Raw genomic sequence first — 15,215 nt, forward strand, 5'->3', positions numbered from 1 at the left:
GAAGATGCTGGTAATGACTTACAACCTCAGGCACAACTCAACAGCTAACTGGAATGGGGTTACTGGTGTGGAAACCTCTGCTTATTTAGGTGATCAGTTTATCCCAGCACTGAAAAGGAAAAATTACTAAGTATTAAAAAAAAAAAAAAGATTCCGGGTGTGGGGGGTACCTGGGTGGCACAGGAGGTTAAGAGTCCGACTCCTGGTTTCAGCTCAGGTCTGATCGCAGGGTTGTATGCCTGAGCCTGGAGTCGGGCTCTATGATCAGTGTGGAGTCAACTTGGGTTTCTCTCTCCCTCTCCCACTGCCCCTTCCTACCCATGCACAGATGCATGCTCTTTCTCTCTAAAATAAATGAAAAAATCTTATAAAAAAATCAAGAGAAGACATCTGGCTTTGTGCCTGGAAATGTATGTTTAAAACTCATGAATGCAAGTTGAGACAAGGTAAGAAAGAGGAACGACAAGGTGGGGACTGGTTGAAGTAATGTCATTATTAACTTATTAGTATTGTTATTTGTGGAAAGATAAGACATCTTGAATTACAAATGGCGTTAGCCAGTGCATGAAGTCCGCTGAACTTTGTACATCAAAGTAGTTGGCTATGAAAAAAAAATCTTTCAGACAACAGTAATGTGTAATAATAAATTACAAATGACACTAGTCATCTATTTGCTGATGATGTATATTTTCTGAACATATATTCTCCCTACACTAGCTTAACATTTTAGAGGTATATTTGAGAAATTATATAATCTCTAATTTCAAATAGATTTTAATTTTTAGAGATAAGGGACCGCCTGAAAGCTTCAGAGGTATTTCTCAGCAGTTACGTAATTCCTCGTTCCTAGAAAGTGATCCTTTCAGAGGGTTTAAGGTCTCCAGATTCCCCTTTATACTGAGGTTTTTTTGTCTATTGCTCTCTCTCTTACCAGTAAATCAGGCAGAATGATAGTCCTAAATTAAACATCAAGATTTGAGCATTTTAATTGGTTACCTGGAGAAACTGGAGCAGGCTGAGGGAGCATATCTGCAGCTAATTAAACAGTGGAAAAATAGAATTCGTATGCTTTTTTAAAAATAAGAATTTATATTATGTTAATGATTGCAATAAAGAATTTTTAAAAATAAAGAGAAACTTCTGGAAGAAAAGCTGAGATTTTAAATTTCTGGATTGGGGCAAGACCAATCAATGAGTCCTACTCAAAGCCTTTAGAGATCACCAAATCCAACTTCTTATTTTATGAATGAGACACTAAGGTCTGCAAAGGCTAAGTGACTTGCCCAAGGTCACATCACCAACTCATGACAGAGCCAGGACCAGAACTTAAGTTTTCTTGTTTCCCGTTCTGTGCCCTTATTGATATTGCCACCATGATCTTCAAGTCAGCAAAGGAGCACTGGACAAAGAGAGGGTAGCTGCTCTCTGATTCCACCAAGGAGCATCAAGACACTAGTTCTGGGGGGCAATGTGGGGGGAGTTACAGGTTTTCTTTAATGTGTCTCCTTTTTAATTTTGGACTGAATTCATGTTCATCACCACAGAGCAATGATCTGGGGTCTTTTGTAGTGGGTGTAACATCAGGGAGAAGATGAATATTTAGGGAAAGAACATTGGCAGGGGTGGGGGCAGGGGGAACACTAGGAATCCCTGTGAGATACTTCATAAGCCCCAAACAGGAATAATCTGGAGAATAACAGCTTGAAGAAGCTTTGGGTTTTCAGGTGGTCCTCCAACCTTGGCTACAAAAGAAGAATGTTTGCTTAGTAAAGACCATCTCTTCATCTATCAGAATGGACCCGGATAAAGTGACAGCTTTATAAACAGGCTAAAGAAGTAGTAGTTCCCAAACACCTTAGCGATGAAAATTTGTGAAAATCAAGACACTGGAGATGACTGGGAGGAGCTTGAATTAAGTGTTTTGCAAACTATACGGTGGATGTAAAGCCATACAGGGCGTGTCTAAATTAATTTACTGTTTAATAACCCAGGTGATTTAAGATAGGTATTAAAATATGTAGAGTGACTGAATAACTACACAGAATAAAAAAAACTACAATACAATTTTAAAAAAAGAACAATAAAAAGCAGGATCGAAGCAGATTGAAGGAGAATGTTTAAAGGTAATTTTACTGGTAATTTTAGCATGAGTTGACTAGCCACGCTTCCTCAGGGAATAGAGAACTAGGTATTGTAGGCCAGGTTAACGTCACATTTCAGAAATACATTCATTTGTGAATATGCAGATTAGCCACAATAAATGCTCGTTTAGGAATGTGATACCTTGTCTGGAAAAAGTTAATAAGACAAAGCCTTCCTAAAGGATGTGTTTCTCCTTGAAGAGCCCAAAGTGTTCTCTCTCCCCCATTCTTCCGGGTTAACACAATTGAGGCATGCAATCTAATTTCTGCAGAACTGTGATAATGAAGATCTAGGATTGCTGATATTGCTTTGGACCTGAACTATGAAGAATAGTTCAACGGAACTACTGCCTGGAACTATGGGCAGCGGAAGAACGGAAAGTGACCCGATAAAACATGGGAGGCTGGAACAATGGGAACATGTGGAGTATTTTTAGTCAGACTCATGGCAGAAGCAGGTTCAAAGACTTTAGTTGGTACTGAAGATTATTTCATGAAGCTGACGAAATTAAATTGTTGAGACGGCGGATTCAAAGTGAAATTGAAGTTGAACTCTATTGCACAATCAATGGGAAACTGTTAAGGTCTCATCATGACTCCATATCCTCCCTTCTCTCCTTTCCACATTGACACGATGTATCATAATTTGTATTTCACACAGCAGCCTGCAGATGGTGCTTCTAAGCACCTATATTCCTGTGACTGACATAAATGGCCCCAGAAAACAGTATCATTCTGTTGTCATTATGTGAAAAACGCTGAGTGCTCTGTACGGAGAATGAACACCTCAGCTCCACACATCTGGGCCCGCCGCAGACTGCCTTTTGGGGACATGAACTATTTATTCACCTAAAACACTTTGTGTACACTGAGCTGAAAAAGCATCCATCTTTGCCGAAAAATAAACGTGGGCAAACCCCCAAATAAATGAAACTGTCCTTACGTACTCACTCCCACTACCATTAATATTATCTGCAGCTCTTTGTTCGATTGTGGAAAATCCACACCACCCCGATCACAAAACACGACACATGCGCTGCGTCAAACGGGTTTTCCTAAAGGCAGCTCCCCATTGCATCAGCACATTTTCAGGGGTAATTTTAGCATGAGATGAATAGCCTCGGGGAATAAAGAACTGGGTATTGTAGGCCAGGTTAACGCCACATTTCAGAAATACATTCATTTGTGAATGTGCAGATTAGCCACAATAAATGCTCCTTTAGGAATGTGATGCTGCGGACTTACTTGATATAGTAGGGCACTTTGTTTGGTGAGATGGCTCTCTCCCAGGGACCCTGGACAGAAGCTGAAAGAGGGAAAAAAAGAGGCAAGGAGGTCAATTTCACCACAAACAGGAAAGACAACATTAATCTCCAGAATTACAATTTTACACTGATACTGGTCTGTTTGCTCAGTTGCCCATGAAGACAGGACGGATTAACCTGCTGTTCTGAAGTTTCTGTACTAATCTAAGTGAAATTGAACTCATTCAGGCACAAAGATAAATGCAAAGGAAAAAAAAAACCATTTTACCGCTAAACCTATAGAACAGATAAGAAATGGAGTGAGGCGACTGATGTGTGTTCTCTTATGTGTCTCCACTGGGTGCTTTTCTTATAACACTTCCTGTTGCTGCTTCTCAATATCTTTTACTATTTGATTGACTGGGTTTTATTAGTTTAGCAGCTGAAACATCCCTACATGACAGAGTTACATTCTAAGTTAGTGAAGTTAAAGCACTACATTTATCATTCTGATGGGCTTGTTTGCGTCTTTGGTTTAGACAGAATCCAATCTCATCGACCAAAAATATATTTAATTGATGCCACAAAATGTCAGCTGACCAGCATGATCTTATTGGACAAAAACCAATCAAAATCGAGAGAGTGGCACCTGATAGCAGAGTATGAAAAAACTTTTGTTGTGACAAGTGATGAATCTTATAGGTGAAATTAAATTGCACATACTGGGAATTTGTTTTATAACGACTATATTATGTATTAGTTAAATCAATCATCTTTAAATTGTATTTTAAATGCTTAAATTGTCTGGGTTTTTCCTTTCCCAGAGATGAGCTCTAAAAACACCTTTTCTATACTGTGGAATCTTATGGGTTTTTTTCTTTCTTCAAGACAAAATAACCATGTTAGGATGCACTATGCTATTTCCTCAGCAATAAAATCTTCCTCCTGAAAAGAGTTTTTATGAAACTGGAGTTTTAAGAGGCAAAGAATATTATCGGAATACAAATACAAGAAGCATGCTTATTAACATCTAGCAATTTTATGTGTATGTACATTTTTTCCCTCAATTTTCATCCTGCTTATAATTTGCAGCCCAGCTGATGCTGACCATCATTTCCTACTATGAAAAGCTTCCTTCTAAATTAGTCTCACAGTAAATTCACTCCACAGTATATTGAGATGTAAGAAAACGTCAAAGCTAATATATCCTTGACTACACTGTATAATATGAAAGAACAGCTTCTAATAAAAGTTAACCTCACCCACTGCCAGACAATTTAAGGGTAATGAAACTACAGATTCTTTGTTTTATACAGAGTAATAGAGGAATTGAATCACCCAACCTTTAACCAGACATGCTGCTTTGTACCTTGGTGATGTATCATTTAAAAGGTAGAGGACATGGATTTGCATTTAGTTGCTAATTAGGCCTTTTCATTTTGGCAGACAGATTTTTAATATGGGGAAAAAAGAGACATTCATCTGCTGTTTTGAAGTAGACCCTTGCATTCGGTGTTCGTCTTCTATTCCTACCCTCTCTGCCTTTCTCATTATCTGCCCTACTCTCCTTTGATCTCTTTTCCTTTGCTAGGATACAGCCCTCTCGCCCTCATAAGGCAATAAAGGAAGGTAGATCTGACTTGAGAACTTAGGCTGAACTCTGTGACCTAGCTGGGCAGAGTCGCATGTTTCAGAAACCTAAGAACCCTACCCAAACCCTTTCTAGGAGGAAACAATGCAAGGAGTCAGAAATCCTAGCTCCTGCCTACTCAGCACACCCCCCTCTTAAAACCATAGGCTTGCAGAAGGAAGAAGAGAGTTTCCGAGAGCGTCTGGTCCAGCTCTCACCAGCTATATTGCCAAATCTATGAATGTCTAAACTGAGAAACTGCTATTCTTTTCTTAGAGGGTGTCAGTGGGCTGCACCCCACTCTTTTTTTAAAAGATTTTATTTATTTGACAGACAGAGATCACAAGTAGGCAGAGAGGCACGCAGAGGGTTGGGGGCTGCTCCCCACTCAGCAGAGCCCGATGCAGGGCTCGATCCCAGGACCCTGAGATCATGACCCGAGCCGAAGGCAGAGGCTTAATCTACTAAGCCACCCAGGTGCCCCGAACCCCACTCTTTCTGTCATTATTCCTTTCCAGTTATTTATCAGTTTAATGGTCCAGAAATCATTTCTGATTTGGAGGATGCTGGGGATATCCTCTGATAGCAGAAGAATCCATTTGAATTTCCAGTAATATACTTAGGTATCTGTCAGAGAGAAGTGTGCTTGGAGAGGTCTAGGGGCTGCCTCGTTGGCTCAAGGTATGGGGAGGCTGACTGAATGGAGCAACCTTGAAGCAGAAAATCTAGCAAGAGAGGAAAAGCAGCGGTGCCCAACTGAGCTAATGGCCACAACTACATTGAATGTCTACAGTTGACTTTGTACTGTTGAGCATTAAAAAGAAAAAAAAATCCAATAAAATGCCAGAGGAGTACTCAGAATATGCTTAAACTAAATAGTTGAAAAGATTTCGAAAGACTATTCTAAAAAATTCTCAGTGCCAGATCAACATGAAAATTTAAGTGTTTGTAACTGTAGGTCTCAAGTGTGAATTTTCCTTACAGAGTATATGAACTGTTTATAAAAATTGTTGATCTCTTAGTTTTTTAAAATCAGACAAGCCTTTTTTCTTTGTGTGTAGCTATCAAGTGAACCCAGTGGTGAAGGTCAGTGAATTTTCTGTGCTGGAAGATGTTTGTTCCCCTTTGACTCAGTCTGCAAACGCACCTAAGCAACTCAGGTTTCATCATTTGAAACCCTAACATTTTATACTAACAAATGTCCTCAATGAAAAAAAAAAGGCAACTAGCAATGGCCTTTCCCCAATCCTCCCCTGCCCCCCCCCACCACAAACACACTGGAACGACTTGCTTTGGAAATAGCACTCAATCCAAGGAAGGTTCTACGTGATTAGATTCAGTGCGCCTTCTCAAGAGACTATTAAAAGGTTGTCGGCAATTTCACTTGCGGCTGCTGGAGGATTCTGGGCTTGCATGTATTCAAAAGTTGATCAAATATACAGTAACTCTTGTAAGTGTGTCCCAGAATTACCATTTCATTTCTTGCAGGGGTGCTGACACCAACAACAGCTGTTTCTTGTCTTGGTGTACCAGTAAGCTCGTCATCATTCACCAAGCTAGCCTACGTAATAGACACACACATCTTTTATGCCTGGCATGTCCATTTTTAGTAGCCCATCAAGTGCAGATTTATTGGCAAGTAGCTTTTATATGACACTGTGCTATCTTTTGGTATTTTCTTATACAGATGTTTCTCTAACCACTACGTGTAAATCCAACGCAGCTTTGCGATTCAGATCCTTGAGTGTAAAAACCATACGTTATCATATGGTACCAGCACCAGGGGTGGTTGGTTGTCTATTGAATTTAAATAGCAAAGTGCACTTGAGTTTATTCATTCCAAAACCAACGTCTAAGTTTCCCCTCGCATTACAGATGCGCTATGTTATTAAGAGCAAGAAAGGGGAGCAGTTCTATCTTCAAATGCTTTTCTTCCCTCGAGGTGACAGCATTCAATATTGTGCCCAAGGTAGTTTTGAAAATCACGGAGGCCACACTATGTGGGCAAAGTTCTTATTTCAACCATTTTTTAATGCACTATGAACAGAGTGTGCCAAGTGATGCACCCTGGTGTTAAGCCATATTTTAATCGACATGGGGGCCTAACCAGAAAATTTAAAAGAATATTAATGGTATTTAAACCATGCCAAAAGAGCACTCTCAGGAATTCAGACCCAGATACATTCATTCATCTTTCTACTTTTCTTCTATTTGGTAGACTTGGTGTTTGATAATGTAATTCAGTCAAAAAAACTGGGGGCAGGGGCTCCTGGGTGGCTCAGTGGTTAAGCGTCTGCCTTCAGCTCAGGTCATGATCCCAGGGTCCTGGGATCGAGCCCCACATTGGGCTCCCTTCTCTGTGGGAAGCCTGCTTCTCCCTCTCCCATTCCCCCTGCTTGTGTTCTTTCTCTCACTGCCTCTCTCTCTGTCAAGTAAATAAGTAAAATTAAAAAAAAAACTGGGGGAAGATTATAAAAATAAATAATATAGCATTCATTGGAGATGGAATAGAAACCTCAGGTATGGGCTTAACAGAAAGGCGTAAGGGAGAATTACTAGCCATAGGCCCTCAGCTTCTTGGAAAAAGGCCAATTCCAGTAATGGTTTTATGGGTACATTCTAATAAGGGGACTCTACAGCAATGTTTCTCCATCTTTCTTTTCTAAACCTCCCAAGTTCCCCGGCTAAGTATCTTTTTAGATATTTTTCCCTAATGTTCCCCCCCTTGTCCCCGATGAAATTGTGTATCTGTTGATGTACTGTGTGTATCTGTGCTTTACATAAAAAGAGTAAGATTTTTCATCTCCTGGGAACCAATTTTTGTCCTTATGGGGGCAATGCTGTTCCCACTGAGAATACTTGATCTAGAAGGGGTTGTGGAGGCAGGGGAGACAAAGGGAAACCTCTTCTGCACCTGCAACATGACCTGAAGCATGACACCCATCATGACCCTCGCGGTATTATTATTTTCATTTTGCAGATGATCCAACAGTTACACATGGAATAGTGTGCTAAGATTCTAAGTCAGTAAGTATTAGATCCCAATTTTGGTTTATTACTCAAGTCAGATGACTCAGGAAATGGATAAAACAAACATGCTGTGACTACTGTATGTTCCCCACTGTATGCTCCTTAGTGTAATCCTCCCAAACACCCAATGTGGTTCCACAATTCCATTATTATACATGCAGAAAGTGAGGCTCAGAACAGGTCAGGCAACCAACTCAGGTCATGGCAGCTAGTAAAGGGCACATCCAGGATTATAACCAAGTCAAGTCTAGTCTCTGTGCTTTATTTCATCCTATATGGTATGTAACAGGCATCTCCAAGTATTTGGTAAACAACTGAGTGACAAATTCATCTTAAAAAGAATATGATGTCTTCAAGTTCTTTACCCTCTCATATCTAAATTTACCCTCTATGTGATTTCCATCAAATGATTTCCCAGGGGGTATTGGAACAACTGCGCTGATCCTGGAAGGCCTCTTTGGTATTCCCCATAGCTCTAGTGATGATTAGAAAGAGCTTCCTTTTGCCCTCCTGTCCTCTTTCTGCCATCTTTCCATGCCGCCATAATGGTTCACATGAATGTCCCGGCAGATGCTCTCAAGAACATTAACCATGCTGAAGAGAGAGGCAAACGCCAGGCTCTTACTAGGCCATGCTCCAAAGTCATCACCTAGTTTCTCACTGTGATGATGAAGTATGGTTGCATTGGTGAATCTGAAATCTCTGATAATCACAGAGCTGAGAAAATGGCTATGAACCTCAGGGGCAGGTGACAAGTGTAGAGTGATCAGCCCTAGATCTGATGTACTATTCAAAAATCTAGAAAAATGCTAGAATTATCTGCTCCTGCCCCACCAGTTTGGTTTTATTGTCCTGAAAACCTCAGCTGCCATCATGGACCATGAAGAAACAAGATGAAAACACACAGGAGGGAAAATCCTGGGATTCTTTTTCAAGGGATGCACAAATAAAATGCCTCAGAGAGAAAGAGAGAGAGAAAGAAAGAAAGAAAGAAAGAAAGAAAGAAAGGAAGGAAGGAAGGAAGGAAGGAAGGAAGGAAGAGAAAGAGCAAGATTGCTTTTATTCTGGTCAAAATCTGCCTCCCTGTAATCTGTCATCTCCAAGATTGGTCCTATTCTAGATATCTAAATTAAATAATCTGATCAGTTGAGAGAAACTAATTTCAATAGACCTGAGACCTATTTTCATCTGAAAGATGAAAACAGACCCTGGTTCTTAAACAAACAAAGCAATACCTAACACCACCTCACTCAGTATTGGATACATTTTTACAGAGCACCTACTGTGCACTAGGCACTTGGCAAAGTGCTGGCCCTAGTGCACCCGTTAAAACCCAGTTCCTACTATTTTGCATTTTAGTTTCTGAGGATATTCTTCAATGAACACATCTAATATTCTAGCATTAAAATCAACCAACTGCTATCTACTGAACATACATTATGTGTTCAGCTCTGCATTTTTAAAAATTTTTATTTATTTTATATTTGCAGGCAGTGGTGGAGTAGGGTGGCGTATGGTAGGGCAAGAGGTCCTGACATGCCCCATGCCCTCAGGACATTATTATTTAAATAAGATCAGGTTTTAGAAGAACATATATTCTAATGGAAGTAAAGCAGTTAGAGTCCCAGCCAGAAACAGATGGCACATTCTTATCAGCTAAGTTGAGGAGAATTTAGTAAAAGGGCTGGTTTGTGCAAACAAACAAAGAGGTTTGTGCAAGGTGCAGGGAAATCACAAGGGGTAACAGTAAGAACAAGGAACTATTAGCATCCCTAGGTCTGAAGGACAAGGACAGAGAGCCATTACTGGAATAGAGTTGGGGAGGGGGAAGGAGAAAGCAGGAGAAATAAAGGGAGAAGAGAGGGGTTAAGAGGGAGAGAGAAAAGAGAAAGAGAAAAAGAGGATAACGGCCAGAGTTGTAGTAACCAGGAGAACGGAAGCCATCTTGGCCACAGTGCCCCAGAAACAAACATGAAGTAGTTTGAGTTGTAATTCAAGTAAGCACTGGTACAGGAGCTAGAAGTAAGGCAAGGAAAGGAGCCAACTTGATAAGGGATGCAGTGCTGCTTTAGGTACCTGGGGCCCACCACAGCTGGGGATTTCAGGACAGAAGTCACTTCAGAGTGATTCCCCCTCTACTCACCTCTGAGGGGGTGAAGGAACTGGAATATTTACTTACTATTGCTTGAGGGCTACTCCTGGAGTATGGAGGGTGGTTGGGTTGGGTCATTAACTCTCTGGCCTGCCCCTTGTGAGCTGGTGAGCAAGGCCTCTGGCCAGAGAAAGCCTTGAAGGCCTAGTCACAGGTGTGTGTAGTTGAAAGCTGAGGTTTGGTGTGCTTGGGCACAGTGAATTCCAGAAGGTATATGGGGAAGGCCTTGACAACTTAGGCTACAGAAGATATGCGCTAAGAATGACGGAAAAGAAAGATGTAAGAAATCTGAGTTACTGAAGGATATGTAGTCACCATTCCTGTGTATCTCTGGATTGCTTTGTGAGAAACTTATACACCTCTACTTTGTGTAAGCCACTGTTAATTCGCGTTTTCTGTTACCTAAAGTCAACCTTGCTTCTGACTAAATTACTCTCACCCATCCAGACCATCTACGGCTGCTCACATCATTCCTGGTTCACATTGTCAGTGGCTGAAGAGCATTCCATTAATGGCTGTACCATGATTTATTGAAGAAACACCCTCTTTGGGAAAATTTAGATTGTTTTGAGTTTTTCACTGTTGTAAGTCAGGCTGTAATGAACCTCCCTGTAGATAAATCTTTGCACACAGTTTTGCCAATTTTCTTAAGCAAAATTCCTAGAAATATATTTATTTCATTGAAGGCTATGAACACTTTAAAGGCATTTTATACAAATTACATTCCTGCCAGCAGGACTCTTTCTTTATTGATCCAGGAAGAAAGGGAAAAAATCCATTTTCTGCTGGTCAATGGTATTTAGTTGGTATAATTCTTAAGGTACATTAGATATACTGCCTGATACAGATTATTTGAGAACATGCTTCTCATACTCCTTCTTTCCATGACAGATTGTAAACTTTCTGAGTTCAGAGAGGCACTCAGCACATCGGCTTTCTGTCTCAAAGCCCAACCCAGCATCTTGAGAGGTATGCGGATCAAGTCGAAAGTGTCTAGAACATAGATTCAGAAGAAATCTATTTGAGTTCCAACTCCACCATTACTCCCTGATCTTAAGCAAGTCTTGTTTTATCCCTGAGCCTTATTTATTTTATATGAAAAATAGGAATAATGATATCTCCCTTGCTGAAAGGCTGTCAGGATAAAATGAGAAAATGGATATGAAATTGCTTTGCAAAATGTTAATCACCATACAAATAATGTTTCTAATCACATACCTATGGGATGTTGTCTGAATGTTGGTAATTCTAGAATCAACCTCTCTGCCTCAACTAAGCAGCAGTTGTCTTCAGCTCTTGCATCCATTCCTAACTACTAATAATGTGCCATATACGAGATAAAGTGTAGCAGAGAGAAATGCCTTTGAACCCGAACTGCTTGGGCTTACAGTATATTGTACCCTATCTTTGCCTAGACCAATGGCTTCTGCTCAACAGGTCCTTCATTCTCAGGTAGACCATTTGTCCAATATTCATCAACATGAATGATGAATGGATGAGTCCATATTTGATACAATGGGAAAGAGAGGGCCAGAGACTGCTTTACAATCAGAGGACTGTGATGATGTAAAAATAAGAATACTGTTCTTGCGCTACTATGTATAATGGATTGGAGGTAGGAGGGTGGAGTTTAGCAGGTAGTTCCTAAGTGAATTTGGTATCCATTCAGAGTGAGAAGTCACACATGACTCTGTACTTCTATGATTCAGTTACTAAGCAACTGGGAATTTGGCAGAAAAAATAAGCTGGAAGGTAAATTTCAGATAAATTTCATACTTAGGTTAAAATATTTGGAAGGCAGGTCTTTTCACTGAAATTCAGGTGAAAGGACAAGACCGTAAGTACTAGGTGGCAGCTGAAGCTATAAACATAGCTGGACTCCTGCAGGAAAGGAGGCTGTTAAAAGAAAAGTGTACCCTGGGAAGCGGTCTGTAATCGGGATGCCAGCAAACAAAAAAACCCTCCAAAGAAAAACAATACAGAAACTAGAATAAAGTAGGGTGAAACATGAGAAACAGAGCCAGATTGTGAGCCATTACGAGTTCCAATGGGTTCCAGTGGACTAAGGTATAGAAGAGGAAGATCTATTTGGTCACAAGACCACTGGTGATCTCAAAAGGGCAATTTTGCAAGAGCAGTGAAGGCCGAACCAGATATAAAAGTTGAAACAGCTGGTAGATAGAGGGAAGTAGCAGGATGAGGTCCTAACCAAGCATATGAGAAGTTGTATGTGAAAGAAGAACATATAGGGACAGGGGGAACATCTGATGGCTGGTCATCCCTCTCTCTCATTCTGTAAACCAGCCCACTCAATTCATGTATTTATGGAATTTGCTTAGTGTCTTCTCTAAAATATTCCATTACACACAAAAAAAACTTATTTCCACTTTTTTTTTTTTAGTTCCTGTGGTCATACTCAAGATTACAGTACATTGCTGAAGTTTTCAAGTAGTTATCAATGCTGAATATATGTGTATGTATCTCCCACTCTTCCCCATTGTGATGGCTTTCTGTATGATTTGTATCTTCTTGTGAGGGGATGTGCCTAATTCTGGTAGCAAGAGTAAGTTTTCTGTCGATTGCCTGAAAGGCCAAGTTAAATTGAACACTTTTCAAAAACATTAAATTAAAATAAGAATAGTGCTTTATATGTCTGTATCATATATCAAAAGTAAAGATTCAATGAAAACTTTAAGATCACTTACTAAACTTTCAAAGATGGGCAGGTTTTCCATAAAGATTTCACCAGCAGAGACAGATGGGCTACATTCCAGAGGGGAAGGTCACAAGAGTGATGAATGAGACCTCTAATGTCTGCCCTAGCTGTGAAAATCTTTATGGCTAACTAAAATTCCTCACGAATAACAACCTGTAAATATTATATGAGCTTTCAAGCGGAGAGCACCGAGCTCTGGGACATGGTGAACAGAATACCACCCCATGGGATTTGTCAGTAGACTGCCAAGGCATTTAGCATATCAGGCTTCCATTTAATCTGGGAAGTCAAGAGTTCATACTAAACTACTCACCAACGTGACTGAGCTGCAGAGATATAAACATTTCCAAGTGCTGCTGGGTGCATAGTCCCGCAAAATCTCATAACCAGTATTTGGAAGCATTGCCCATGAAATAAAATCTCCTTCAAACTGACTTATACAAAACCCCAAGAACCTCATCATCATTATTGGGACAGTTAGAAAGAAATACACCTCCTAAGGCCAGCTATAGGAGGAGAGGTGTCTGTATAAATAGAGCTGTGACCGACTTATGCTCATGGAATGCCTGACTAATTCTGAACGGAACTGGCTGACAGTATTACCATAGCACTTTCCTCCAGGTAAAGGTGGCTATAGTCTTTAGGCCACCTGGGTTTAGCCAGTTACTAACAAGTCAGTGCAATATTGCCAGGTGCCTTTAGAGTCTCTCCAGATGTGCTTTTAAAAGACGGCAGGCAGTCAACAGCATTTGCTGAATGCTCTCTGTGTGAACGGTATTGTATTAGGCACCAGGGAAATTTCAAGGAATGTAAAATTTGAAACCTAAGCCAGTAGGGAGCAACTCCAATATTAAAAACCAAATGACTGTAGATGGGATGCACATCCATTTAGAAAGAGAGAGTGAGAAAGCTAAGGGTAGGACAAAAATTAAAGCAAAAAGAAGGTGGGAGAGATTACATTTTGATCCCAATACCTTCCTTCACTGTGAAACAACAAAACATCTATAACTGAGCCATAGCTTCCTGGCAAACAGTACCATTCCCAGCCCCATGACCTTGGGCTTGGCCATGTGACTTGCTTTGGCCAATGGGGCTTTAGCAGACATGATAGGAACAGAGGCTTGTACTCTAGTGCCCTGGTAATCTGCCAGGAACACATGCCCCAGGTGGCCTCTGATTCTTCAGCGTGGGCCTTGAAAGCTAACATATTTAGAAATAACCTGAATGAAACTAGCAGCCTAGAGCCAAACCCAGCCAACCTCCAACCTATAGCCTGTAAGCAGAGCTTCCCAAACTTTATCTAGATCATCTGAATGACAGTTGGCTTGTAGACCTAAACATGTGAGAACAGAAACTTTCTATTCTCATATAGGAGGAAGGGAGGAAGAGAGCAAGAGTGAGAAAGAGGAGGGTAGGCAGAGAGAGAGAGGCATCAAAAAACATGAAAGTGGTGAAAGAAAAGAAAAATACTCCCAAGCAGCAGTCTCCCTGATTTGTTACTCGCCACATTCTCTGCTGTCATCCAAGGATCAATGGGGATTACCCACTTTCATCTTTGTAGTTGAGACTTGTGGGTTGCCACTTTCTAGTTCCTAGAACCCTTTCTCTGAAGCTGATCATCTGTAATGATTACAAGTGTAAACTTGAATGTGTCATTAAACTTCCCCAGTCTGTTTTCTATTCTGAGAGATGGTCTTACTCCTTATTTTACAGGGTTGCTATGAAGACATAGGCTAAAGCATGGAAAATGCTTCCTCAGTGTTAAGAGTACAAAGTACGCCATATTTTTTGTATTCCTATTCCTACCCCCACTATCATCATCATCATCATTCATGTGGTGAGTCATTGGGATATTTATTTCATTAACTAACTTACTGCCAGTGTGAAGAATCCTAGGGAAACCAGCCAAATGACACTCTATGATTCTAGAGTTAAAGTGACTGGTACACAATAAACACAGGCATAGGCAATGACTCCAGTAAACAATTCCTCTTTCTCCTTCTGCCACCATTTCCTGTCTCTTCAAAAAATTTTATGCAGTTCTCAGAGTAGTAAAACATGAGAGGAGACATATCTTCCTTTTGGCATTCTGATGCTGGTGACAACTATGAGAGTAAATGGTGTTTGACCATTTTATATGAATATTGCTTAGGAATTCAAAACAAACAGCTAAGTATTTTTAGAAAGACTTAGAACAAGACATTTTCATTTTAATTTCTATTTTTGGTTCTGATTTTTAAATTAAATTTCACATGACCAAAGTTACTATCTTTTTTTTTTCTATTTAAATTAGTGTGGCTTT

General features: G+C 40.3%; 1 protein-coding gene and 1 pseudogene across 4 annotated transcripts in view; one reads left to right on the forward strand and one right to left on the reverse strand.

Moving 5' to 3' along the window:
* Positions 1 to 15,215, reverse strand: part of DMD (dystrophin) — a 2,197,254-nt gene that overhangs the window by 199,273 nt on the left and 1,982,766 nt on the right. For all 4 annotated transcript variants that reach the window (XM_032883124.1, XM_032883125.1, XM_032883122.1 and 1 more), the window contains exon 62: positions 3,387 to 3,447. In XM_032883124.1, coding sequence (XP_032739015.1) covers positions 3,387 to 3,447 — 61 coding nt within the window. The remainder of the gene's footprint in view (positions 1 to 3,386; positions 3,448 to 15,215) is intronic.
* LOC116882625 lies at positions 8,588 to 9,427 on the forward strand (annotated as a pseudogene).

The sequence above is a fragment of the Lontra canadensis genome, unplaced genomic scaffold (assembly GCF_010015895.1).
Source record: "Lontra canadensis isolate GAN:19392208 unplaced genomic scaffold, GSC_riverotter_1.0 scaffold86, whole genome shotgun sequence".
NCBI lineage: Eukaryota > Metazoa > Chordata > Mammalia > Carnivora > Mustelidae > Lontra > Lontra canadensis.